Source organism: Oenanthe melanoleuca, chromosome 10 (genome assembly GCF_029582105.1).
Source record: "Oenanthe melanoleuca isolate GR-GAL-2019-014 chromosome 10, OMel1.0, whole genome shotgun sequence".
Classification (NCBI taxonomy): domain Eukaryota; kingdom Metazoa; phylum Chordata; class Aves; order Passeriformes; family Muscicapidae; genus Oenanthe; species Oenanthe melanoleuca.
The window spans coordinates 3,829,985-3,856,908 of record NC_079344.1 but is presented as its reverse complement, the minus strand read 5'-3'; the positions used below and the strand labels follow the sequence as shown (position 1 = coordinate 3,856,908).

Below are 26,924 nucleotides of genomic sequence, written 5' to 3'. Positions count from 1 at the left end.
TAGAAGTCAAAGCCATGAAACTTAAGTTAATTGTCTTATTTATGCTCAAGATAGAACAATAAATGCAAAGTTAGGCACAAAGTAAGACCAAGCAGTATCAGTTTGCTACTACAGACTTTGAACCTATAATCTTTTCCATTGAAATGGCTAAAACTTTCTGCTTCTCTCAAGACCGAGCCTGGGGAATAGCAATAGATGGTATTTAGACCTACTTCCCATACAAGAAACAAAAGCATATACTTTTCAGAAAAGAAGTGTTTGTTTCCCAAGAATGAATTGCTTTCCCTCCTTCCTTTCCAGAGTGCACATGGTGGCCACACACCTCATAAGCTTTGCAGGTAAAAGTGTGTAACATACACTCAATGGACTCTGACACCGGTTTATCAAAATACCACAAATCAAGAACTGCATTGTCTTAGGAACATGAAGGGGTTTTAAATTACATATATAAAAATTCAGTGTGTGCAGAAACCAACACCAAGGAGGTCAATGCCATGGGGTGAAACAGGTGGCCCATAAAATATATAAATACTTTGTGGGAAAACAAGATTGGAGAACACGGCAAGAAGGCAGCCAAGTGTTATTTACAGGGTAAAGCAACATACAGCCCACCCTGGGAAGGAAACATAACTCCTACACACAAATTTGTATGTGCTATACGGATTTTTCAAGTGCACATATGCAATATTGCTGAAGTCATTTTTAAGAAAAAGTAATGCTATAATCATCTAGATCAGAACCACAGAAACTTAATGATAATATATGTAACTAGAATGATTTCTGCATCAATTAAAACTTTGCATGGTCTCAGTAAAATAAGAAAACACAAAATATTTTCGCCATTCCTAAATCAGACCATGCTCTTTTCTTAAAACAGTGTTAACGAATAACCATGTCAAATTCTGCACAAATATGTACCACAGTTATCAAATCCTGAAATTGAACATCTGCTGCCAGCAAAGACAACCGTAATTTTAATGTTGCTGTGGTTTTTTCTTGATGGTTTGCTAGTTACCCAAGGCTATATTGTAATGGCCCATGTATCCCATCAGTTCAGACAGGATCTATCCCTTGCTGAAAAAGGAAGCATGTGCCTAACCAATCTCTGACAGGCTTCTGGAAATCTCTGCTTGCTGCATGTGCAACTGTACACATGAAGTGTTTGCAAAGTGGGTTCAGAAAAGGCCTTCTCTTCCAGCTGTAACTAAGTTTGAACTCAACCATTTCAAAGTTCCACAAGTTATGATAAGTTCTTTTACCTCTTATTTCTAGGCACGGCTGAAATGTCAAAATACAATGGGAAAGACTGTTCTGTGGTATTTCCAGCTGGGACTTGAAGTAGGCATGTAATAAATCTCACAAAGAAGGTCTGTTCTTGTGAGATTTCCACCACAGTTTTGCAGACTCAAGAGGTTTGAACAAGCTTTTTTAAAGCGTTTGAACTTTTGGCTGCTTATCTGAACCATTTGTGGCTGCCCATCGCTGATCTATGCTTATTGTTAAAGTGTGGCTTGGCTGAAAGTACTTTTTAAGGAATTGTTTGGGGAAATGACACACACACAAAGCCCATACACCTGGGAATGACCATTTCTATTCCATGACACAATTCTTTTGTCTTTCAACAGAAACACACTCCTCTACAAAGAAAGATAAATTTCTGCTTTTAAGATGCAGCCCTTTCAAGGCACAAGAAGATAGCTAATAGCCAATGGCCTTAATTTGCAAACCTGTTCACTGCTGCTGTATTTCACTGCCTGCCATGGAATCACTGACCCGAGCGTCCCAACATCCAAGTTATGAGGTGTGTGTGAATCTTAGGAGATCCTGTATGTTCCACCTCAAATCTACTGTTTTCCTGAAATAAGCTGTTTCTTACATCCTCTTTGTGAATCAAACTCCAAACCCACTCCTGGCAGAAGTGATGATGAATAATGCCAACTACAGTAGCAAGCATTTGGAAGAAATTAATCTGTACACTTATATAAACTGAGAAGGTAACAAAATCCATTCTTTACTCTCCAGCCCTAAAAAGTTTGTGGTAAGAAAAAAACTCCAACATTTTCCACATTACCTGCTTCGCTTCTACATCTCATTTAACACATATAAATAAGCATAATAACATTCTACAGTTATAACCTCCTGCACAAAAGCTGCTTTTAATTCTGAATAATGAAGAGAATGGTGCTAGAGTTTTCACTGCAATGTCTGTGCTTTATGTGGTGAAACTGGACTGGGCGATAGTACCTGGGCCAAATCATGTCTTTGAGGGTAGAATGGATTTAACAGCACTGTACAAAGAACTGAACTATAAGAAAAAAAAGAAAGAAAAAAAAAAAAAAGGCAGGAAAGAAAAAAAAGCACTGCTATTCCCCTACACAAAATCTTTGCCCTTTGCACTAATATCTCTGCTTTATTTATTGGGCCAAAATACCAGGCTTTTCTTAGTCCATGTTTTTAAGCCTCTTAACGAAAGCATATAAATATCACCATCGAACAACTCTGAACACAATCCGAAACAAGTTAAATCACCACTGGTTTTACTGCTTTCATGCAGAGAATCTGACCCACTGGAAGAAAATTTAACCCCAACATCCACTTTCACAAAATACAAGAGCCTGAATCAAGCCTGCCTGAGTTTACGAAGTTGTTTCCCTCTTTTCACACCTATGAGAAAATTGGTTTATGGATTGAACTTAAACCCAGACAATAGACTTCAAATCTGTATCCCTTAAGAAAACAGCAGGGAAACTTTTAGAAGTCTGAATCTTGAGACTCAGCTCTAAGCAAGGAAGATTAATAAAGCTCAGCACACTCAATATTTTGTGAAGTTCAGACTCAGAGCCAATTCTAAGTCTGGACACTTGGCCATGTACCCACAGTCTTGCCTTTCTATGCATTCTTGTATGTTAACACAAACTCAAGAAGCCCTTGGGATCATTATTGTTTTGTTTGCTTTTGCCTGTTTAAAAGACCAAGAATAAACATAGAAAATAAGATTACTCCTTTTATGGTTGTACAGATGTTTAAAATTCTGATGGTCTTGTTTTAGAAGGTTTAGGGCAGGATAAAGATACTGAGAAGCCTTACCCTGTCACTCCATTCTGTAAGGAACCAGCTCTTGGCACAGGGGCCCATGTCGCAGTTCTCGATGTCGTTTGGCCGCAGCTTCATGTTACATTCCTCGTCATCAACAACATCCCCAAGGTTGCTGACACACTTCACATCTCGAGTCCTCTGCCCCACTCCACAAGGCACTGAACACTGTGACAAAAGGGAGGTTGCATCAGGACTCTGTGCAAGGACTGCAGTGGTTTACCAAGGAGCTGGACCATACAGCTCATTCATTCCTGTTAAGACATCTTTCTGGTTAGGAAACTGATGGCCATAGTCAAGCAGGGATTTATTGAACTAAGACTTATTTCCAAGGCTTTAAATATTCCACTTGTTTTAATCAAATTAATTGATTTGATTAGTGATACCTGGAAGAAAATTTGTATTCTTTCTGAGGTATTCTGCCCCAAAAGAATGGATCCTACTTACTGAGGTCCACTCGGTCCTGATCTGCCACTCGCTGCAGATCTTGAGCTGGCAGGTGCTGGTCGTGTCGGGTTTCTCCAGGTGCTGGCAGCGGTACTGCTGCACCGTCAGCGTGCGGTTGGCGTAGATCTGCCGGCACAGGATCTGCCGGTGCTGCATTCCCAGCCCGCAGGTTTTGCTGCACTCAGACCACTCCCCTATATCCCAGCTGAAGTGCAAAAAAAAGATATCTTTGTTGCACAAAGAATTCTCTGACACTGATCTTAACAGAACTGGAATGGCATGATTCTGACCTGGTCCAGAATCCTACAAAACCACACTTCAGTCTCTGTGTGTGCAAGGATCCCTTATGAGGCACCATCACACACTTGTTTACACAGCCCTCCTGCAGAGAGCTAATAATGAGCACAGATACAGATTGCACAATTCCTGGTTTCAAGACATATTACAAATGCTACTTAAGCCTGTAATAGCTGCTTGGTTTTTAAAAGAATCAGTCTATAATATATATTACTGCTCTAATGACACTTCCAAAAAGTTTAAGATGTGCTGCATAAATATTTTCTGCAGCAAAGGCTCTAAAAAAGACCAGTAACACACAAATCACAAAATGCATCCAGGCATTCATTCATCAGTAAAACTAAAATAGTAAATGGTAAGCAATGAACAAATACAATTAACTTTAGAGACTGAAAAAATCTCTAGATATATCCTTCTCATTCCAAAATTTCACTGCATTTATTTAGTCACCTTTGTATAAATATGTAATTTTCAATTTTTTCTTTACAAGCACGAAGACAGACACACATCTAAAGGAAGTATCCAAACTGTTGACACATTTTATTTCAGAACTCTTGTGGGCAGCAAGCAAAAACTCTGCATTTAAATATTTACATTTCTTTGTTTATACTCTTGATATTATCCTGAATGGACAAGAGTTAGAATAAAAACGGTGAGGTAAACGCTTTTGGTGAGAGAAGCCATCTCCAGGTAAATGACTTCAGAAGTTCCTGAATATCTAATATGAACTAGAAAATTGCTCATTGAGACATCTGTAAGGGCGCTTACATCATTAGAAACTTCCCTGGGATAAGGAGTGACCACTTGCTGCTCAGAAGAGAACTGATGAGTGTAACCACAAGAGAGACAGAAAATTGACCTAAAACAAAGTTGCTCTAACGGCAATTGGGTTTAACCCTTTTCTTTTCTTGGTATACACCCTGGATGAACTGTCCTTTTGGGTGGTGTTTAAATTTTTATTTATATTTTTAATTTCTGAGTGTTTCAAATAAGCTGGTCATCCAATTGCAATTCACAGCCTCCTGATAGCAAAAGTGATTCAGAAAGAAACCACACCTGAGCTGGTTGTATCAGTATGCTGGAAACAAGGACCACTAACTCAGAACCAAGTCTTGGAGCCAAAGAACTTTTCAGTACAAGGCAGAGAGGTGAATGGCCAAGGGGGCTGTTGTGAGCACTATCTCATCTTCAAATAATTCAAGTATGGCCACTATAGCACACTGATCTCATGTGAAGTGACAGAACCTGCAGACCCTCTTCTTTACACAGGCATATGCAGAAGCCTCTCACTTGAGAAAAGCGTACCCACACAGACTACATAGGTCTGCCTGAACAATCATATTTTGAGAAACTGCTAAAACGACTCATTTCCAGATTCCCTTTTGTCTACTCTGCATGCTATTGCCCCCTGTGAAGGGGAAGCACAAGTGCACTGTACTTAGAAGCTCAAACTACTTTTCTACTTAGAATAGCCCCTCTGACATGCAAGATCCCAATGACATTGGCTTATTTCACTTGATTAAAGGATAGTATCTTACAAAGCAGGGCATGGGAAGAGGTTGCAGGCCTCCTCTTCTGGAATGGGTTTGGTGCTGCTGTCACAGTAACCCTCAGGTACCTCCTCGTGAGTGATTCTGTTGACACAGTGGAAAATTGGGTACTGTGATCCTGAAATAAAACAGACAATTAGGTAAAGAATTACAAAATACTCTGCAGCAATAACAGCAGCATCCAACACTTCTGCAGAAAGGAAAAGCGTAACCTGACAAGAGGAAATACAGACAAAGGTTTTATTTAAAATTTCCAAATGTAAGGGCTGACAGGATGCAGTAGCAGTTTCCACACTGCCCAAACTCCAGCAGATCTATTTGCTCAGTCATCTTAAATGGAAGTCTAGGAAAAGAGTTCATGGTAGTTCTCCTGGGAAGCATTTTCACTTTGTAAAAAAAAAGATAAGTCTTTTTTCTAAGCTGAAGTTTTATAAATGTGCTTTGAAATCTCACAGATTTTCATCAAAAATGTTAATTTAGCCTCCCTTTTCCTTAGGTAGCACAAAAATAACTTCTTTTTTCTTCTTGCAACTTGGAATTTCCTAAGGTTATTTAACCTCGGTGGATCATAAAAAAATAATTAAAAACTTTCATCTGTATTTCAGCATGAAGAAATAAAGTAGAAGAAGTAGAAGAAAATGGAAAACATAGAGGAAAGAAATGAACTGAATGATGCAAAATTAAAACAAAGCCTTAAGTAGTACAGATTTTTTTCCTGATTTTTCCACTCCCTACTTTGGCTTGAAAAGCCTTAGGGCCATCAGTCACAGGTGTCTCACACCAAGATCACAAGAAACATTCACAGAGTCTCAACAGTCTCAGGATCCAGCTCCCAAGATCCAGTTTCTTTTGAATTTAACTTAATCAGAACATGCACACATTTTTTTCATAGAATGGGAAAATAGACACTTCTGGTAGTTCTGTTGCTAAATTTCATGGAGTAGATACAAGGCTGAAATTAATTTTGTTTTTATTTTAATTTTTTTTCTTAAGTCCTACAGTTCTGCTATCTTCATTTTGACTCAGATTTCATTAATACCACTGCCAAGAGTGTCCAGATCTCTTCAGAAAGGACAAGAACTAATGTTGATAAAAGGCCAGAGCATACACAACCATGATTTCTATGATGGACAGGAAGAATACATTTACCCTGATGTGTGTGTTCCTGTAAGTGCATCATAAATTACCTGATTTGAATACTAAAATTCACCTTGAATATGGGAATTCAGTCATTCCTTAGTTGATATAGACTGATTGCTGCTGGCCAATAATCAGACACAATTATGGATTCTGCCTATATGACTTGCAGTAAAAGCACAGTGCTTAAATGCCAACTAAAATATTTTTTCTCCACAGAAGGGCTGACTTAAAGAAGTTTGAATTTTACTGGTTGTATTTTAGCTCTAGTATTTTTGCAGTAATTTCTCCAAGGAAAAACATTTTCTTTCTTTTTTTTTTTTTTGGCCTTGGACCAAATTCACAAAGTGTTCTCTCAAACTAATTAAGAAGCAAATGTTCTACATGTATATGAACTGAGTTGAGCTCCCACACTGGTACGTGTTTATTTTAAATCTCTGAAGTTTTATGGGTATGGTGGTGGGTGGCTATGCATAGTACAAAAGATTTCACTTTTACCATCACAAAAACTTATTCTTCCAAGTAATTGCTTGTGTTCTGCATTATTGAATCTGTGGTCATTGTGAATGTCTGCCAGTAAAGCTTAAACTTTGCAGAATATGCAAGCAGTATGTACCACTTCCCAAAAGCTCACCAGGCCCTTTCCATCCCTTTTCTTCCCTGTTAAAACCTCAGATTTCTGAAGTCACATCAGTGCTGCTCCAGCAACATCCAATGAGACAAAGACATGTCTGATGAAACGCCTGTGAAACCTTCCTGTGAAGATCAAAAAACTGTTGGCAAAGACACAAGAAGTATGGTGGGTGTATCTAACAAACCTGGAGAGGCAAAAGGGAAGGGTAAAGAATGCCAAAGAATATTGAGAAAAGCAGCTGTGTATCAAGGGTATGGGAGAGAGCAGCTTGCCATAAATGCTGAAATATTTCCTTTCAGAGGCAAATGTCATATCTTTCCTTATAATTTCCATGCTTTCTATTTCTGATTTTGCTGTTTCTACTGATTTAAATACAAGCACAGGTAATAGTAGTGACATGACTTTTTGTCATAAGAGAATAGAAAACAGCAGGTCTAACAAAGTTTAGTGCATACACAAAGCACTTACCTTTGCCACATGTAGTAGTGCATTCAGTTTTTCCAACCTGTTTCCAGTTGTATTCTCGGTTTTGTCTTGGTGGTTGCATAGCAGGCACCTGGTTTTCTGGCTGATGAGAAGGAAATCTTCCTGGCTGAATAACTGGAAAAGTTCCAGCTGACTGTCCAGTGAGAATGTCTGTCTCTCTATGCAAATCCTCATCTTCATGACTTGTACTTTCTGGCATTCCTAACTGACCATTAAATGGCTCCCCTGATGATGGACAACAATAGAAAAGTAAAATAATGAGCCTTTTGTGAAAATATTAGTCTAAGCTATGATTCTCTAATAATTAGAAGTGGAGAATCACTAAACTTGGGAGGAGCTTTAACCTGCTATGTAGAGACTGCGTAATAGTGACCTGCAAAGATTGTGTTGTTTTAAACCAAGATAACCAAGTTTTAGCCAGCAAGTACATTAAAAACTAAAAACTGAAGAATCTCCAAAGACAATGTAGAGTTAACGCACCCACTGCCAAAATTTCCCAAAGTACTTTTGCTTTGTTCCATGCTCTACGTTCTGTGCCTCTCCATGTCACAGCACAGCTGCTCCTCATTATGAACATACCAAACACTCAGAAATTTGTCAGAGCAAGTCACGAACATTAAAACGAGGACCAAATTCACTTGCAAAGTTTCTCCTGTCCTTCAGAACTTCCTAGGAGTGCACACATCACATACCCACAGCTCAGGCAGGAGCTGCCCAGATTCTTGCTTGGGAAGAGAACACTGTTCTGTTTGATCCTCCACAGTTCCAAGAGGAAAGGGGAACTGTGAAGGGCTGTTTTAAATTATCTCAAAAAGAAAAATACTCTTAAAAGGAAGATCATGTTCTATTTCGTTTCTGAGACATAGTTACAACACTCTTACTCAAAGTAGCAATCTTCCCAGCTAAAGCATAACAAACCCTGACAGTTTTAATTCACTGAAGTTTTACCAAATCTATGCTGAGCTCTCATTCAACAAGTAGGGTGAAATTCTGGGCCTCTCCCACATCAATGGCAGCATTTACACTGAATTTATTGGTACGAAATTCTCCATTAGATTATTAAGTAACAACACATGTTTGATAAAAGGAAATGGTGGCATTTTACCTGGTCTCCTGTGAGCAAGCAACTGAGGACTAATGACATTGTCTCCTGGAATGATATATTCATAATGTATACCCGGGTTAGGCTGCTGATGTATCATCTAAAAAGAAAACCAGCCATACATTAAGTTCTTCCACTTGTTATGTTACTAATACTTAAATATCAAATTGAACTGATCAACTACATAACATTATTTATCGCTGGTTGGGACAGAAGCATTGGTTAATGACTGCCTCCAAAAAATGCAAAAATAAGGAAATACAAGTTACTGTTTGCAAAGAAGAAAATACAAGTTCCTATGTTTGCAAACTGAGCTAGCTTATGACAGTAGAGAAACTGTTTGTCTAAATCTTCTTTGAAAAACCTAAGATTGTCATGCTTGGGCCAAGGTGTGTCTGTGCCTGCCATGGCCTCCCCCTCAGCAACAGGAGCAGCAGAGGCTCACACCAGGCCTCAGCAGCAGAAGAGATGGTCCTAAGGTCATCAAAACAGTCTCAGATAGCAGCAAGTTGACAGACGCCTGAGGAAAAAAAAGCAAAGAGGAAACAAAGCAGAAAAAAACCAAACCACAACCCCCAACCCTACCCATACAGATTACTGCATTTTTAAAGGCTCCCAGTGGCTGGAGGAGAGCCCCTGCAGGCAGCACACACATCACTGCACCTATTGCAAAGCCAGCTGCTCCTTCCAGCTCCCTGCAGCTCCCTCAGCACCCCATGGAGCCCCAGCAATGCACCAGCTCAAACTGGGGCTGTCCTGCTGCCCTCCCCACCAGGACTGCTCAGCTAAGATCAGGGAGCAGATCCCAAAGGCCAGGGACTTGCTGCAGCACTGAAGATGGCCCATAGCCCTCCTGCATCCTTCCACATTCATCTTCAACTATACCAAGATGCAACTTAAGTGCAGCCAGACTCCTGCTGCTTTAGCAAACCACAACTCTATCAACGTGCTCTTCATGAAACATAGGCAGGAACCAGAAGGTTTTCTCCTTTAAATGTGAAAATGAAGCTCAGGGTTTTCAGAATGCTGCTGCACAAGCTCATGTGAGCTGACAGGAGCATGACTCTGACAGTCACTGTTACTCTGGGTGTGCTTGTTTAAGCACTTGGGCACAGTAGGACCTGAGAAAGGTATGACTTAAGGACAGCTTTTTTAAACTGTTAGCAGCACACTCTATTCCCAAGTGACTTCTACTGCACTGCTGCTCTGAGCCCGAGCAAACCCACACTAAAAATCCAGGAGTGTCATGAGCTGCTGGTTTCACCACTTTACCTCTGATTACTTCAGTGCTGTTACTACTGACACTTATGCTTTAGCCTGAACTCTCTGTGGGGATTAGTCTGATAGAAGCCTCAGACTATACTCAAAGTACCTTTTAAAACCAAACCAAACCAAATCAAACCAAAACACAAACCAAAAAACCCAAAACAACAATCCCACCAGCAAACACCAGAGCTTGCTCTGGCTCTTTGGCTCTCACAATCCATGGACCTAGAAGAAAAACGTCCTGCTATCCTAATGGCCCAGTGACCCAGCAGAGGACAACTAACATTTCAAGGTTTCACTACATTCACATCTATTAATACCAACTAGGGATTCAGACTTTTCTTTTAACTTACGTCAAAATCACTCTTTCCTTGCCAAATATAATAGTTGCTCCTCTAAAGCTGTCCCTCAGAGAACATTCACTTTTCTGAACCATCCAATAATGCACTGCCTGCAGTATTTTTTTTGGTAAGGTTAGGTCCTTCCAATGTCACTTTCTTATCCAAAAAATACACCCTCTTTGTGGTCCTGAGAGAACCAAGAACTGTAAACTGACTTCAGCAGTAGAGCAGACTTTCAGAACCAGGACCCTGTTCTTTAGATGATTCCAGAAACAACTTCCCAGTGGTTCCCATGTGATGGTTTTTCCATCACAATTCTCAAAACAACTGACAGGCATATTTTAGAGACAGCTTAACTGATGAAATCCCTAATTAGTATATTGTTCCAGCTTTCCTGCAGGAAAATACCTGAAATGATAGAATAGTTTTGCTTTGAGTTAGTGGACTGAAGTCTTTGTAGCAATGTATACTTCACACTCGGACAGTGTTTCTGTTTTTTTCTAGTTAGCTATAACCTCCTCTAAGTCAGAAAGCTTATTACTCTACATTTCAGAGTGCAAGAAAGACAGCATGATCTCAGGAAAACAAAACAGAAAGCCATTTGGAGTTCCCATCTGCAAATCTCCTCATTTTTCTACACAGAGCATAAAGATCATGAGTACGGGTGAATGGAGAATTACATGACTCAGGCACTGTAAGATGAAGTCTGAAAAAAGACATCTGTATCTGCTTGGCTACACATTTCAAATCCAGGAGAGACAATGTGTCATACTGAGCATTGACTTTCTTGCATCTAGCACTATTCACCTTTATCTTCCCACAGTAGATTAAAAATAGACTAAACTATCATCTTATACTGAATTGTAGTATTCCTCCTATCAACCAGGAACATCTCAGGTGAGAGTCAAATCAGAAATGGCAATCCACAGCTGCAGCCACAGAACAGAGCTGGTAGAGCTACACCCATCATAGCAGCTTTTTTACAGTCCCTAAGCCTAAACCAAAACATTACAATATCAAACATCAAAACAAACATCAAATGACATCAAAACTTAAGTCTTTTTATGATATTACTTTGGAAACTTCTGTTTAATCCACTTTTTAATGTTTTTCTCCCTGGGTTATTATGTACTATGTCATAATTAATTAGCTGAAAATAAAAACTCAGGGCCAAGTCTCAACTCACAAACCCTGTAACTGCACAATGACACAAACATCTGAAAAATACAGAGTCTGCATTGCACAGTTTAGGAGCCCAATTGTTTATTTTTCCAGCCTTTTCCCAGTCATACATTACAATCAATTGGGAAAGAAGTTTGGATCAGTTGGACTAGATGATCTAACAGGTCTTTTTCAACCTTAATGATTCTAGAGTTAGCATAATTATTACATTGCTTTATTAGACACCATAGAGAAGATGGGAATAACTTTGCCAACATCTAATTTTTCCCAGCTTAGTAATCAGGTGTCCTAAGCTGCAATGTAGTTGCTATTAATTTTTCCATGAAATTATGCAGCACACTCACTTTTCCACCCCCTATTGCACTCAAAGACAAAAAAGCCACAGCTGGATAAAAGAATCATATATTCAGTTAATCTAGTTTTTTCAAGAAAAGGATTTTCCTGTGTGGGAGTGTATAATCTCAGAACACACCATTCATCTTGGAAGAAGTTATAATCAATTCCAGTTAAGTGATGAACTAAAAACCCATCCCATTTGAAGTAAAAAGCTTTCTCAATATGATTTCTCCCTCTTAGACACAATTTGTCTTCTCTCTTCCTTTCTTAAATAGCCATTATCTATGGTCTCCTATCAGAGCTTCATATTAAAACTACCCTGCTTCAAATCCTACACTCTATAGGTTTATGGACTTGTTTCTTTTAAAGGAAACTGAGATGGTGAGAGGCCTTGTCTGGCTTAAGTATTTGCTTCTTCACTGTAAAATTAAACTATGCCAAATTTGTTTCAATAGGAGAGTATCCAGAAAAAATCCAGTTCACAAAACAAAAGCCTTGGACATTTGTATGCCTTATTTCTACTTTACTGAACAAGTTCAATTGCTTTGACTGGATCAGTTAAGTCTGAGAGAAAAAGGCTTGATTTAGATTTCCTATGATCTGGAGAAAAATGGATACCACAGCAAACAAGTGTAAAATATCAAAACTAACATTTCAAAATTAAAGTAACAAAGTGTTGGTACTGAATGCCATTTTAGTGTTGCATATTAACAATGAACTAAACAATTTCTTTTCCATCAGGAAGAAAAATTTAAATACTAACTCACATAGACATCAAGGACTTCATTTGTTGGCCCATCAGCTAAAAATGACTCCCCTGCGGTGCTGGAGATCTCATTGGGGCGTCTGTAAGTGAACATTGTCCCACCACCTTCGTACCTGCCCGGCCGGTCGATGGCCCAGTTGCCATTGATGATGGAGCGTCCCGAGCGGCTCCGCAGCGCTGCAGGGAGACACAAACACAGGGACTGGCTCAGAGGAAAGCACCTTCCCACACTGGAGCCCAGGCAGCTCCCACACAACACTCTCAGGTATTCCTGATGCCAGGGAACTAAGCTGCTGAAAAGAACAGTTATATTTGTAGTTGTGGGGAAAAAAACTCAACAAACCAAACATAAACCAGTCTTAGAAAACTGTGTCTCAATACTTTGCATGTTTATGCTGTAGGAAAAGAAAGAAAAATCAAAGACAGCTTAGAAACCTTTTTCAACAGTTTCTCCCAGATGGCCATGTGACTCTCAGCCAGCCAGCAGCACACACAACACACATGGATGCCAAGGAAGTGGTTTTCCTGCACTTTCTTCCCATTGCATGGACTATTTTGTGATTTAGGCAGAACAAAACAGAGAAAACCAATGCATTACACAATGTAGAAAGACCAAACAATGTAGGGGAACGTGAGTAACCTGAGGTTCCTGTTCCCAAATGTTCCTGTTACTCTTCATGAAGTTCTTTGGTTGGTCCCTCCACTTTCTTTACAGAAAAAGATTGTTTTTTTGTCAGGACATCTGCAGAGTCCTGACCTTTCAGCACTGCTTGAAGTACTGAGCATTCTGAAAATACCAGTAGGATCTCTTGCATAAAAAAGTGACTTGCAAATCAGATGCTAGGCAGGGATCGAGAAAATATGGATTCAATATCCTGCTAGGCAGTGCATTCCCTTTGTTATTATGGGTAAATCAGTGGTTTGGTGACACAGAAGCCTCTGTTCCTACTTTCTTTATCTTTTTATGTGACTATAATTTTCAGTCCTTAAGCTCAGAAACTCCTGCCACATATATGTGCATAATTTATGCAATATTACACTTGCTTTATTAAAAAAAAAAAATATATATATAGAGGCTGAAACCCTATCAGACATTGTTTAAGTACACAGGAACAAAACAACCCTTTCTCTAAAGGCTCTACTCTTAGATTTTCAGTTTTATTACAAAAGAAATTGCTTTTAAATAAAAACTTTAGAAGAGACAACAAAATCTAGTAATACTCTTGGCTGTATCTTGCTTGGTAATTTACTTTTTAAAATTCAAATTGAAGGTACAAGCTTTGAACTTAAAAAAAAAATAGGGTTATTCCAGAGACTGCTTCTTCTTCACCCTGTCTGAACAATGGTGATACTCAGCTAAAATGCTTTTAATATTGTACACAACCATTTATGCTATTAGGAAAAACTTACATGCATGGTCTAAATAATGGGAAATTAAATTTATGCCATTAATTCCAAAATAATACACATTAGAGATGAAACTGTTATTGTTTGTACACATTCCAGACATCTGAATTAACTTAACTAATCAATAGAAGCATTTTTTCTGCTTTGCTGCAGGACTCAGAACAGAATGTCCTGTGAGAAGAGACAGTGACACTCCCTTGTCTTGTTAGGTTGTAAAATTCAAAACCTTTTGACTTGGAAGGGTTGCTGTTGACTACACAACTATTTATAATTTGCTTAATATTGGTGAAATATTTTTATGAAAGCAAAAATGTCAATGAATTTAATAGCTTTGGATCAGGACCCTGTAAATGTAATCACACATTTTTAACTTTTATTTTACTTAATGCTACATGTTTATTTTCCCAAGAGCAGTCATACAACCACTTGCTTCCCAGGTCTCATTTACTGACATGCCAACAAAGCAATCTTTATACTGTGGACATTAGTTGAAAAATATTTTATAAAATATCAGCCATGAAAATGGCTTCATCATTCCTCATATTGTGCTGAGAGGAAAAATTACAGCTCAAAAAATATTGTATATAGGTTAAATAGGAAATCAAGTCACATTATTGCTTGCTATTTACATACTCTTTATACTTTGTTACTTTTTAATTAAAAGAACTACGGATTAAACACTTCTGCAAAATGTATTGGAGACTAATTTTACATTGGTTTATTAATGTGGAACACTTCCTTTAGGAGCTGAGTATTTTTTCTGAGATTGATGCTAAACAAATAAGATAAATGAATCATCAAGAGCTCAAGAAAAAAAAAAAAAGAGCTGGCTAAGATTAAATTATTATTAATAATGAAGCTGTAGAAAGATGGCTGTCTGAAAAATTGAGTGCACATTAAACTTTCATTTCGAATCCATCATATGACAGATTTGAAAGAGGCCTCTCCATAAAAAGGGAAAATGTGCCTCTTTTATGTTTTGATCACTCTGCATCCACCACTTCAACTCTGCCCCCTGAAGAATTTTTATGGTGCTAATATTTTTAGCCAAAGCATGAAAGATTATGAGAAGCTTTACCATTAATTCCTCATGAGAAATTTCTCATACAGGCTGTACCTCATTTAATCTATCTTTCATCTTGGAAAAGGCTTTTAACTGAAACTGTGTTGTTTACAGTGGCCTTCAATAATGTTTTGCACTAGTGATATGGAGCACTTCAGGATACAAAGTCTGAATAACTTCTCCATATTAGCAGCTTGATCTATATTTTAAGAGTCTTGCTGAATGACTCCTATTTTTCTAACCATATCTGAAGAGAAATATTTTAGGTGTGGGTCTATTTGTAGTATATTTTCACCCAAAATAGGCACAGTACCAATAATGAAACAAAACATCTTAAATCTGGCAACAGCACTAATATGCAGAGAAATACAGTATATTTTTCTGTCCTAAGGCTTTTCTGTCTGGGAGAACAGTGTCCTAAGTCCTACTTAATTGCTTTACAAGCCATAATAAGGCTGTAGACAGACAGAAGTGAAGTTCTTTCCCACATACATGAAGTGTCTCTCATTAGGTCCTGGCCCACAGAGAGTGATGCAGGAAGAAGTTCCTTTCTCTGGGAAGTGATTAGTCTCAGAACTTGAGCTTATAGGGCATAATTAGAATTTTTGTCTAAGCCCAGTGAAAAAGCAGGGCTTGAATTTTAGCAATGTATTTCCTATCCTACCTCAGTAACATCAGGAAATACTCTGCACTGGCAAAAGCTGTAAATCAATGATTTAGAAATAACAAACAACATTCAGGACTGGTAGTCTTCAAGAGGGATACATTTCCAATATAGCATGTGGTATTTTAGCCATGCAGCTCCCTCTGAACCTGCAGATGATAGTATTTGTCTTAGTTACGTAATTTCAGTTAGAATCTGATTCTTGTATTTCAGGAGTTGATGGGACAGGCTGCTAATGGCTCTGAGCATGATAGCTGAGCCCCCTGGCACAGTTCAGCTGCACATTAGTGAACCCAGCACAGAAACTCAACACATTTGGCAAAAGTCCTTTGGGTAGATAAATGCAATTGAATTATCTTCTAATCTAGACACTACTTCAGTCAGAAGGGCCAGATTAGTGAAATGCACAGTGTAAATACCCTACTCCTTTCTCCAGCTGGCATAACAAAAAGTGTTCTGTACCTCCTTGCATTCCTGACGACTGCCAAGAATTGGAATAATTGTATGACAGCTAAACTAAACCAGAATTGTGACATCTCTGCAGAAAAGAGCACTCTATCTCACAAGAATTAAAAGCTGAAGTAGAAACTGCTTCTTTTTTTTGCTAAATAGCTTTTGTTCCTTGCTATAAGAAATTTGAGCTAATGAATACTCCTAAGCTGTTTTGAATTTCAAGTGGAATTTCTCAAGAATTTTGGATGCTCTGTGTGGTAAAGTTAAACACTGTAACTCAAAACACAGAGACTGTGAGCTGCAAAGCACTGCTGGGACCCCAGCTTAGACATCAGCTGCTCTGGCCCAGTGTCTGACATTGCTGCTCTCTGGAGGGCTTTCAGACCTCATGGCTGATTTCACACTGGGCTAACACAGGCACTGAAGTCCCAAGTACAGTCAGGTTTGAGTGAATGCTGACACCAGCATGGAGGAGAGATCTGAAATGCTTTTCCTGTCCTGGCAGCAGGGTGGAGCAGGAGCCCACAGTGCCTGTGGGGCCAGGATGCCACAGGCCCAGCAGGGCAGGCAAACCTTGGACTAGGACACAGGGGAGACCCAGGCACGGGCATGGGGACTCGAGAGCAAACAGAGACCAGACTATGGGTGGGAAAAGATGAGCTTTGATTAATTTAGTGGCCTTTAGGGTAAGGATACAGGTGTTTTGATTATTTCAGTGCCCATTACACTAAGGATACAGGCCACAAACTAAAGCAGACAGACTGCCCATGTCCAGCCCCGAAAAAAATCATCCAATTCTTCACTCATTCTCTCTTCCAATAAAAGTTGACAATAGCATGTAAATCTTAAGCCTTTCACTTAAAACAACAATCATTTATTACAGATCCTCTGGAGCATCTGGTTCCTAGCAAAGAAAAATGACACAGACACTTGTGAAAGGCTGTCCCCATTTACCTGAGTACACCCTGCAAGAAGAGGAAATCTGGCACAATGAACTAGGTTGCCAGAGGAAAGCTGGAAATACAGCATTGGCATCACTTTCTCAGGCATTACCTTCTGGCTATAAAGGCTTGGGGCAGTATCACTCCTGTAATTGCTTATGTCAGTCCACACATTTAAACATAAAAAAGATGTTCTGGGGTAGAATTGAGTTGATACTTATTTGACAAAGCCATCAAACCATGTGAAACAGACAACTGATACCTGGAGGTAAGCCCAGAAATCTATAGATATGACAAAACCAGAAATCATCACATTTTATTGATGACTTTTATAGCTCCAAAACCAACAAAGAATAGGACTGAAATATTTCACAAAAAGTAGCACAGGATCATTCCAAATACAGAAAGCATTTCAGAGTATCATATCTTATTCTACTGCTGCTCTTTATCCCCAAGCTACCTACTAAGCTAATGAAAAAAAATTCTCTGATCAAACTATTCACAGAAAAACAGGAAAAAAACATGGGTTTGCAAGTTTGAGTCTAACCTCAGATCATCAGAAAAGTTTAGCTAATTAATGGCGGTATTTTGTCTGCAGCACAGATGAAACAGTATGGTCCAGATTCCAAACAGACAACAGAAGAAAATGAGTTAAATATAACTAGCACAAACTATGTAATTATTCTGCCATTATAAACTGAATTTAAGTTTTTCCAAGCGTATGTGGGAAAGAATATATTAATGAAAAGAAAGTTGCTCTCTTCTTTTAGCAAGAAGTAACCTATTTTCCTCACCCCCACAGTGTGCAAGCAGATCAACTGGAAACAGATCTGCAGACAGTTGCTCCTAATTCTCAAGTTCAATCTTCTAGATCTTCTGCATCAGTTCCACAGGTCTCCCAATCAAATACACTATACAGGGATTGTTATATACATTGGTCTAAAACTACAAAACATGACTGAAATTAATTTATCATTCTGAACATTAAATATTCAACATTTCAGAAGGAAGTTTCTAATGTCTCCTTTACAATTTCACCTTAGAAAAAAAACCCCCTCACCTTTTTGTCTTTGTCTTATTAAAGTTTGATAAGCTCTATCTTTCCCTTTAATAGACTATCTCCAGTACCACTTTTTCAGAACTATAAAAAGTGATTAGCTACAGCCTTAATTTTTGCTTAAATCAAAATTCATATAATCCATAATCTATTTTTTCAGCATTTGAGACAGTATTTTCCACACTGGTTACATTAGAAGTGAATTTAATTTTTTGTAAAAGTACATCCAGCACACGTAGCTTCATACTCAGCTGGGAACATTTTTTCCATGTTTGAGATAAATAAGCAAATCTTTGTATGGATGCTGTCTGTGAGTGAACAGCCTTTTAAATATCTACCCTCCCAAAAGTAATTTAAACTGGTTTCCTGTTAAAAACACAAACTAAACAATTACTGCAATGTAACAGGTTGCACATGTCCAGGAAATACTGGATTCTACTGAATGATTGCACAGATTCTTAACCAGTGGCACAAAGTCTTCAACTTTACATGACCCAGTCTTTCCACTTCTAACAGCACCATGAAGAGAAAGACTGTAGGGTTTTGTAACACCTTTTTTCAGTTATTACCTTCCTTAACAGATGGCTGCTAGTGCCCCAGCAAACTGATCTCCATGTTAAACACACTGGTACAAAGCTTCTTCATCACCCTCAGTTGGGAGTAGGGCAGGAAGTTCACCATTTTATCCAGCAACTGATGCTGGAAACAGCATAAGATCTTCAAGGCACTGATCAATAATCAATAATGGTTCCCAGTGCTTACTTAAACAGAGTAGGAATATAAAGCAGCAGAAAAAGGGGACACACATAATTGGATTAACTTGTAAAGAATGAAGACCTTCAATACCTTGCACAAAAGCAGCAATCCTTTAATTGGTGTTTATGCATGCAAACAAACAGACCAAAGAGCCACCACCACATCCATGTTAAAACCTGTTCAAACCCAAGGAATACTGCAGCCCTCTGAGGGGTCTCTGAGAAGTCCCCTCTGTCACACTGATTGCCAAAAACCAAAAAAAGACATGTTACTTCAAGCTCACCTTTATACAACATACCAAACATAGCAGACCACAAATTTCTTCAAGAGCTCTTCTCCCATCTCTTAAGGTAATTTCTGCCTACACTAAATAGGAAGGTGCCTGACAGAGTGAAGATAACACTGCTCATTTGAATTGGCAGACTGAAATGCTATGCATAGTCTAGTATGGTATTTATCAGTCTTCTTTTAATCAATCATGGTTTCAATGTTTCCAAGTTCCCAACCCATTGCATTAACAACTATTTTGCTTCCAAATTAAACATCATGCTTGCATTACTTTAAAGGACCATGAATCTCAAGGAAATTATCTGACCATGAAGTGACAATGCAAACTACATACTAAAGGTCTTTCTGACAATACTGACATGCATATATTCCAAGCCCAATGAGTTTCAACACTGCACATTTTTTCATTTATAATCCTATCAAAAATCCACACAGCAACTTCAGCGGTTAACAGCATTTCCTGATTAACTTCACTGAAGGCAGAAACAAACTCCACCCTAAATACCAAAACACAAATTGGTTCCCTTTACTTACTGTCAGGTACAGTTTAGGATAATGGTCATTTGAGAGAGAAAAGAATTTTCAGTAATCCAGTGGAGAGATAAAATACTTTCCACTTCCATACTATGTTATATCCACAAATACCAATACCTTTATTTGGTTTTGCTTTCCTTGTCCATTCATTTAACGTGCCTTTCTGTTGACTCTCACACAAAATCTGTTCCATCTGTTTCCAAGTGCATCTTCATTTTAGGTATTACTCTCACTATAATGACTAGCTTTTAAAGCTCTTTATTCACATCTTACTATACACTGCTTTACTTCCCAAGCAAGGAGCCAGGCCCTTCAGTTGGCCTGTGGCAGCCCAGGCCCAAGGAAATCAATGGCACCATTGTAGTTCAGGAGCTGCACAGGATCTGCCCCTGCTTGTTAAACAGCAGCTTTTTTACGTCCACAAGCACAGAGGCATAAAAGCCTGCTCAGAGTTCAAAAGCAGTTTTAATTTTTGTGCCCTGCCCTTCAAACATTTTTAAAGTTATTTGGGTAGTTGAAAAAAAACAACCCCACATTTTATCCAGCTAGGCTGCAGAAGTGCTTAGTACAGTTCATTGCTTGATGGGCACTTCCTTACCCTTCTCACAGGATTATGAGAATCCAATTAATTAATGTCAGAAAAACACTTTTAAGATAAGAAGCACTTTCTGTGATGATTTTCTCAAAGAACCAAAGAGCTTTTGTTTCAAAAGTCAAATTTTGGATGGAGGCATGAAATACAAACCCATACACTGGTAGATTTCAGCAGAAAACACCATTCAGAGAAGGTAAAGGAGGGCAGTGTTGCACAGCAAGAAGTTTTAGTCACTGTTCCCACTTTCCCTCTGGAACTACTCACCATGGTGAATGCAGTTTAAGGCCTAAACAGCTACATTGCTATTGATGATTAATTTTAAGAGGCAGTGTCTTGAAATACTTCTGGAATATCTTAATGATCTACTGAAGTTTGGGAGCCTTTCAAAGACTGAGAAACCTGGGCAGCTCTGCTTCCACTCATGGGCACTGTGAATGCTAAGTCATGCAGGAGATGAAAGTTCTGGCCTGTTACTGCATTTTCTCAGAAGATACTTTCTAGTCATGGACCCTGTGAATATGGACTCTGTGAAAGTTGGATCATCATGTCAGCCTAGAGGTTCTAAACATTTAATTCCATTCTGTCATTTCTGCTGGGGATGCCAACAAGCAGCACCTTTGGTAGCACCTCACTTTCATCTTTCATTTGAAACCCAGTGCTTTGTAAAAGATGACTATAATTTATTGGACGTACAACATGCCAAAACAGAACCTGGTCTTCAGTAACTCAGACCAATTACACACATTACTATTAACATTAAATATTTTCTTGAAAAACCTTGCTTATACAGTGTGTTTTAAAGGTTTTAAGTTGCCACAGCCAGCAATTATGCAGACCTAGTGAACTCCACTACTTCATTATTCTGCACAAGTAATGTGAGAAGTTTCACCCTGGCAAAGGGTGGCACTGAACTGCCTTAGAAGGAGAGCAGAACAAGAAGCAAGAACTGCAACTCAGAAATTAAAAGCTTTTTAAAGGTTTTCAAGGGAAGAAAGTCACAGGATGGTTGTTCTATACTGGAGGAGGGAAGAAAAAACCCAAGTAGGTGGTGATGCAGAACAGATACCAGTTCCTGACAAAAACAAAATCCAACAGGGATTTGACTCTACATAAACAATGCTGTACCAATGTTAAGGCCACAGCAACAGATGACTCACACATAAGCAGATGACATGATCTGATCATATAAACTCACAGCTGAGTGTTAATTCATCCTACCTCTAAGACAGGATGAAAATTCAAACACAGTAAATTGACACAATTCAACCAAGTGAAAGGAAAACAGCATTAGTCCATTTCTAAAGGTACCAAGTTCATCATGAAAATCTGCATCTCAGATGCATACACAAAATACACTAAGGGAACACTAAAAATTTTATAACATCACTGTGTAATCGTCTATGTGCTCCATCACAGTAATGCTGTGTCCTAACATGCAACACCCTGAGGTTTAGATTTTCACAACTTATAATCTGACAGACAGCTCATTAACACTTTAATACTAAGAGTTGAGGGTCTCTACACTTCTTTACAGTGTGCTCCCCAGCACTTACAGAATTAAGGCCACTGGAGATGCATATAACTAATTTAGAAGGTTAGCTGCTTTCCAACATGCCTGATTTGGGTTAGAACTCATAGGTATCCTAACCATATCACCACTGTTCTCTGCTTAAAACAAGTGATGAAGCTAAAAGACTGAAAAAAGCCTTCATCAACTCATCTCCAGGAAAGTGTCAAATTTCTCTTGCTACATCTGCATTAGGGGTAATATTGAAATAAACCACAAATGCTTACATCCCACTCCACGCTCCCTGCCTCTTCCTCCTCAACCTTTAGATATATTCCAAGGTAGGTAAAAAATGATTCCTTTTGATTTCATCTTTGCTTCAATAATGCAGTGGAGATGCCAAAGACACAGCACAAATTTTTGCCATAAAGGAACACTCCCAAGGGCCACCATCAGGACAAGCTAATTCAATGTTAACCTGAACATATTAATGGAATTTCCCATGTTTGTCTTTATAAATTGTACTGTCTATGAGGTTCATGGCAATGTACTAAATTACAAACATGTGACATCTCTTCACAAACAAACAGAGCAGAATAAAATTCTGTAACTTTCTGTTGCAGCTCTCCAAAATCTGCACAACTGCTCAGAACTGAGCTCACACAAACAGGCATGGGGAAGGAATTCTCTGTTCATTCATAAAGCAGTGAGCCTTTGCTTAAAGTAATTCACAAACTTTGAAGTTTCAATGCAAAATAGCTCTCCCTCTAATAAAGCTAACTGCTGGCAGAACAATAAACTAGGTCTGGTGCTCATTAGAACACTATGAACAGTTTCAAAACAATCCACGAGCAACTCTTCTGAACTAGAGACTCAAAAGCTTCAGGGATGAATTATGATGTGCTATTTAGGGAGGCAAGGGTTAGAGGAAAAATCGATTTCTCGCCATATCAATAGATAAAGTCAGAAGAAACCACAAGTTCCTAACAGTATGTGCTTGTGTTTCAACAGACACGTGGGAGACTCCTTTTCAGAAGTCTGCTTTGCTAAAAATGCAACAGAAAATTTTGATGCTGAGAGGTTACAATCTCCTGACACAAATTTACTGCATCATGCTTTGCTGTTTTTTTTTCCCTTTTATATTGGCAGAACACAACAGAGGAAAGATATTGTGTGTTCATAAATTTAAGCTCACACCAAACAAATTTCCATTACTTGGCCTTCCCCTCCATTAATAGGCTTGGGGAAGGAAAGAAAAAGTATTTTGTAAGATCAAAAAATCTGAATTCTGAATATAGAATAAACTCTTCTAGTTTTGCCAGATGCTTAAGGAAAAGTTCAATCCCCCAGTCCTCTGCAATATGAGCCTAGAAGAGAATGATGAAGTATTATGACAGAAACTCAACAGTAAACCTTCAATTGCACTTATTGAAGGATCTTAATTCTGCAGTCTGACTGAACATCAGAAGACACATTACACACTAAGGTGTTGTGGCCTTAGGTCCTTACAAGTAATTGTAATGATGAGGCCTCATTTCACCAATAAAAAAACACATCTCTTTTCCAAGTTTTCCAATGCTCTGGTATGGCTTATCATTTAAATGTCCCCATGCTTGATTAGAGTCCTCCTAAACAGTTCCACTCTTGCTCCTCCCTGAGCTTCACCTCCCATGATTTCAGTGAAACTCCTGCACAGAATCCTTATTTGAAGTTACATTCAGGTGTCCCTTGCTCCGGACCTGCAGAAGGTTTCACAGGTGTGGAGGAGCCCTCATGGCACAGCAATCACACCAAGTGAGTGCATGCTGCCCCAGGACCATGCTCTTCTCTTCCATAGAAGAGCTGGAGTAGGGGAATGGAGTTAAGGCAATGGACTAAGGATTAATCCAAATAACAACAGCTGCAGCTGGACTGCTATGCCCTTAAAATCCTTCCCTAGCATTTCATGGTTATCAGTGGTCAACAGATACTCAGTTGTTCAGTCTTGGGGTCCCTAAGCCATGTCTAGATTAGCCATGCTAGATGGTAACCTTTGCCAGGTAGCTCATTAAAAACCAGCCCATAGTCTCACAGCAGACATTCACCTGACCCACATTTCTCAACACACTCACAGTATTTTCAGAATTACAGTAATTCGGAATTCAAAAAATGGAGTTATGACCATGGGGCAACTACTGCTGCCAGGGGTACAAATATGAAAGGTAGACTGGGTCTGTAGTGCTTCTAAACACCCAAATTCTTCTGACACAAAGTGTTTGAAGTAATATTCAATAGAAAACAAAGACACTGGGCAAGCTAAGAAATAAAGGATAAAGTTTAATCTACCTTGACTAACTTAATCATACAGTCTATAAATCAAGTTTTAAATCCCCATATATATTGTGTATTAGAAAAGACTTGGATTTCTTTTGGAATTTAATGCTGCAATATAAAAATATTCTCTGCAGATGAAATCTCTTTATTGGATCCAACCATGAAGCCACTAATCATGTACAATTTCTTCTGGGTGATTATTTTACTAAAAGAGATTTTGAAAAGGGTAAAACCCAAAAATGTTGAAATTGAGCAGTTCAAAGGGAAATAAGAGAAGGAACAGCAAAAAAAAAAAAAAAAAAAAGTTTCTTTTACAGAATCAAAGATGTAAGAACACATTCTATCTGACTAGATCAAGGGATGCTTAAGGAACAAAGAAAGGTTTTTCGCAATCCAAAAAAAGAATTTTGCTCAGAATAAAATAAGATTATGGAATCAAAGAATGCTGCACAGAAATATCTGTGACAATTGAAACCAGGTTCTCAACCATTTTTTCTTAAGTTTTGTTGTGTAGCAGTTGAACAACTATTTAAATTAGTAACAATTTCTCCTCTTGGCACAAAAGGAAAGAATTGTGTCTTCATGAGATTTGGGAATTTTCCTGTGGATAGTTTAGGAATTTGGACTGACTCTGTTCATTCTTTATGCACAGCTAAGTCACAGAATAAAACTAATTTTGAATTAAAATTTGTAAGAAAAGGGGAGTAGTACTGCATCAGACCAACAACTACATCTTGCTAACAACTTTATAAAGTAGTGTTTATTCCCCGTAAAATACAGGTGTGCAATAGATTACATATGAAGGAGTTCATTAAACTCCCAAAGCTAGTTACTTCCAAAGAGTACATGACATTTCAACACAGTCCCGTGTTGGCCTTTTTAGGGACAAAAGGAAGAATAGAGTGAAAGCAGAGAGTCAGCTGCATTAGTTAGAGGAGAATTCATTTTACTGAGTATTGGCCAGTGCCATGAATAGCATACACCAAAAGGTGCTCCATTATAACCCACTGTTCAGATAGCTTAGGTATTTTAAGAAGCCTTGAACAAACAATGTGTTGATACTCCAAACACTATGCACCCTTCAAATGAGTGTTTTCATGTAAAGTGCTTGGTGATTTGGTCATCAGCCAGAAGACAAAAATAATCTAAAGCTTTGAGATCTTAAAAGGTCCCATTAATTAAGTTCAGATTAATGAAGTCTGTTCAAACAGCCCATCTCTTCCATGTTTTAATGCATCTTCTTTGAAATTTTTGCATTCAAGTTCCTAGGTTCTGTCCACAACAGGAAACAAAAGTCTAATCAAAACACTGTGAGAAAGGCCAAAATTAAAGATTTTGGGGTCTGATAAGAAGCAGGAAATACTGAAAATCTTGCAGAGTCAGCTCTCCAGACGCTTCATTGCCAAGGGGGCGTGCAAAGTTATATGAGCAACCAGATTGTTGGGTGTTTTACAAGTCAAAATGACCAATCAGCCTTTCTGAGTTTCCTCTCACTAGTTTGCATATTTCTATTTATCTCTTTCCCTCCCTTTCAAAGCAATCTTTCCCTATTTCACGAGAAGGAAAAAACCATTCCTTTAATACAGACCTTTTGAAACAGAAGCCTCAGTGGGACTCATTGCTGCTGGCTGCTGTTCAGATGATGTATTTGCAGGGCAGATCATCAAAGTAACAGCAGGTTTCAGCTGCTGCTCTGTTGTAGCAAGTGCTGTTTTTATAAGAACAGTGCTTACAAACAAATGGTAAAAAAATCCACCACCACCTCTGTCATATGATGACACAACTAGGAAATGAAAACGTGATCTCTATGGGTTCCAAAACTGGTCATGACCACTGCAACCACTGAGCCAGGTATGAGCCAAAAAGTACAGCCAGCATAGGCAGCTGGAAAAAATCATTCATACTCTTCTTTAAGATGCAGAGGATAAAGGCCAAGAAGCTGTTTACCTGGAAAAGCAGCAACATGGAGAATTCTCCTGGAGATTCAGACTAGGTGGAAAGTCATGAGCTACCCAGGCAAGGCACTTCTTGCTCAGCACCCCAGGTCAGGGCTGTCTCCCAGATCTCCTTCCCTCAGCAAACAAAGAGAAACTTGGAAGCTCCTAAGTGAAAACACTGATGGCAAGTGATCTGCAGAGAACTGTTTTGTATCAGTGGTGGAAAGCTGGGACACACAAGTTAACCCAGCCATCAAGGCTTAACCTGAGGTCAGAGGAAAGAGTATTTCCCATCACCCAGAGGAGTAGCAAAGTCTGTCTTTTTGTAGTTTTTTTTTTTTTTTTTAAAGATCAGCCATTTAATATATAAAAAATAATAAACTAGCTTTTGAGAAAGTATTTCTTTTTCAAAATGTGCCTGGAACCCTACAGACCACTATACAGAGAATTAGATACCAGCTGACTATTTAATGAAGCCAGAAGGGAAAAGGTCACCTTGGAATTTACTATAATAAGATAACTCTGCCAGAAATTCTGAATTGTAATTATTTAAGCAATAGCAGTAATTGAAAAAATATATGGTCAGCAAAGAATAATGCCCTGGATATATTCTGTTCCAACTATAGGTCATTACACTAGGTAAGAGATGCTTGTGCAACTTGAATTCAGTGGAGTTCAATTCATTAGGGCTGAATTTCATCCAAAGTCTTAACAGCTTTGAGGGTTTTAGTAAGTGATCATCCCAGCCAAGTAATGTTGGCTACAGTAAGAT

The 26,924-nt window shown here is 38.6% G+C and overlaps 1 protein-coding gene across 1 annotated transcript in view; it reads right to left on the bottom strand.

Annotated features, from left to right (window-relative positions):
* Positions 1–26,924, bottom strand: part of THSD4 (thrombospondin type 1 domain containing 4) — a 209,720-nt gene that overhangs the window by 16,300 nt on the left and 166,496 nt on the right. Inside the window, exons 9-14 of the mRNA XM_056499785.1 lie at positions 12,639–12,814; positions 8,750–8,846; positions 7,627–7,869; positions 5,376–5,505; positions 3,541–3,745; positions 3,088–3,261 (exon numbers count right to left, since the gene is read on the bottom strand). Of these exons, the coding sequence (XP_056355760.1) occupies positions 3,088–3,261; positions 3,541–3,745; positions 5,376–5,505; positions 7,627–7,869; positions 8,750–8,846; positions 12,639–12,814 (1,025 nt within the window). The remainder of the gene's footprint in view (positions 1–3,087; positions 3,262–3,540; positions 3,746–5,375; positions 5,506–7,626; positions 7,870–8,749; positions 8,847–12,638; positions 12,815–26,924) is intronic.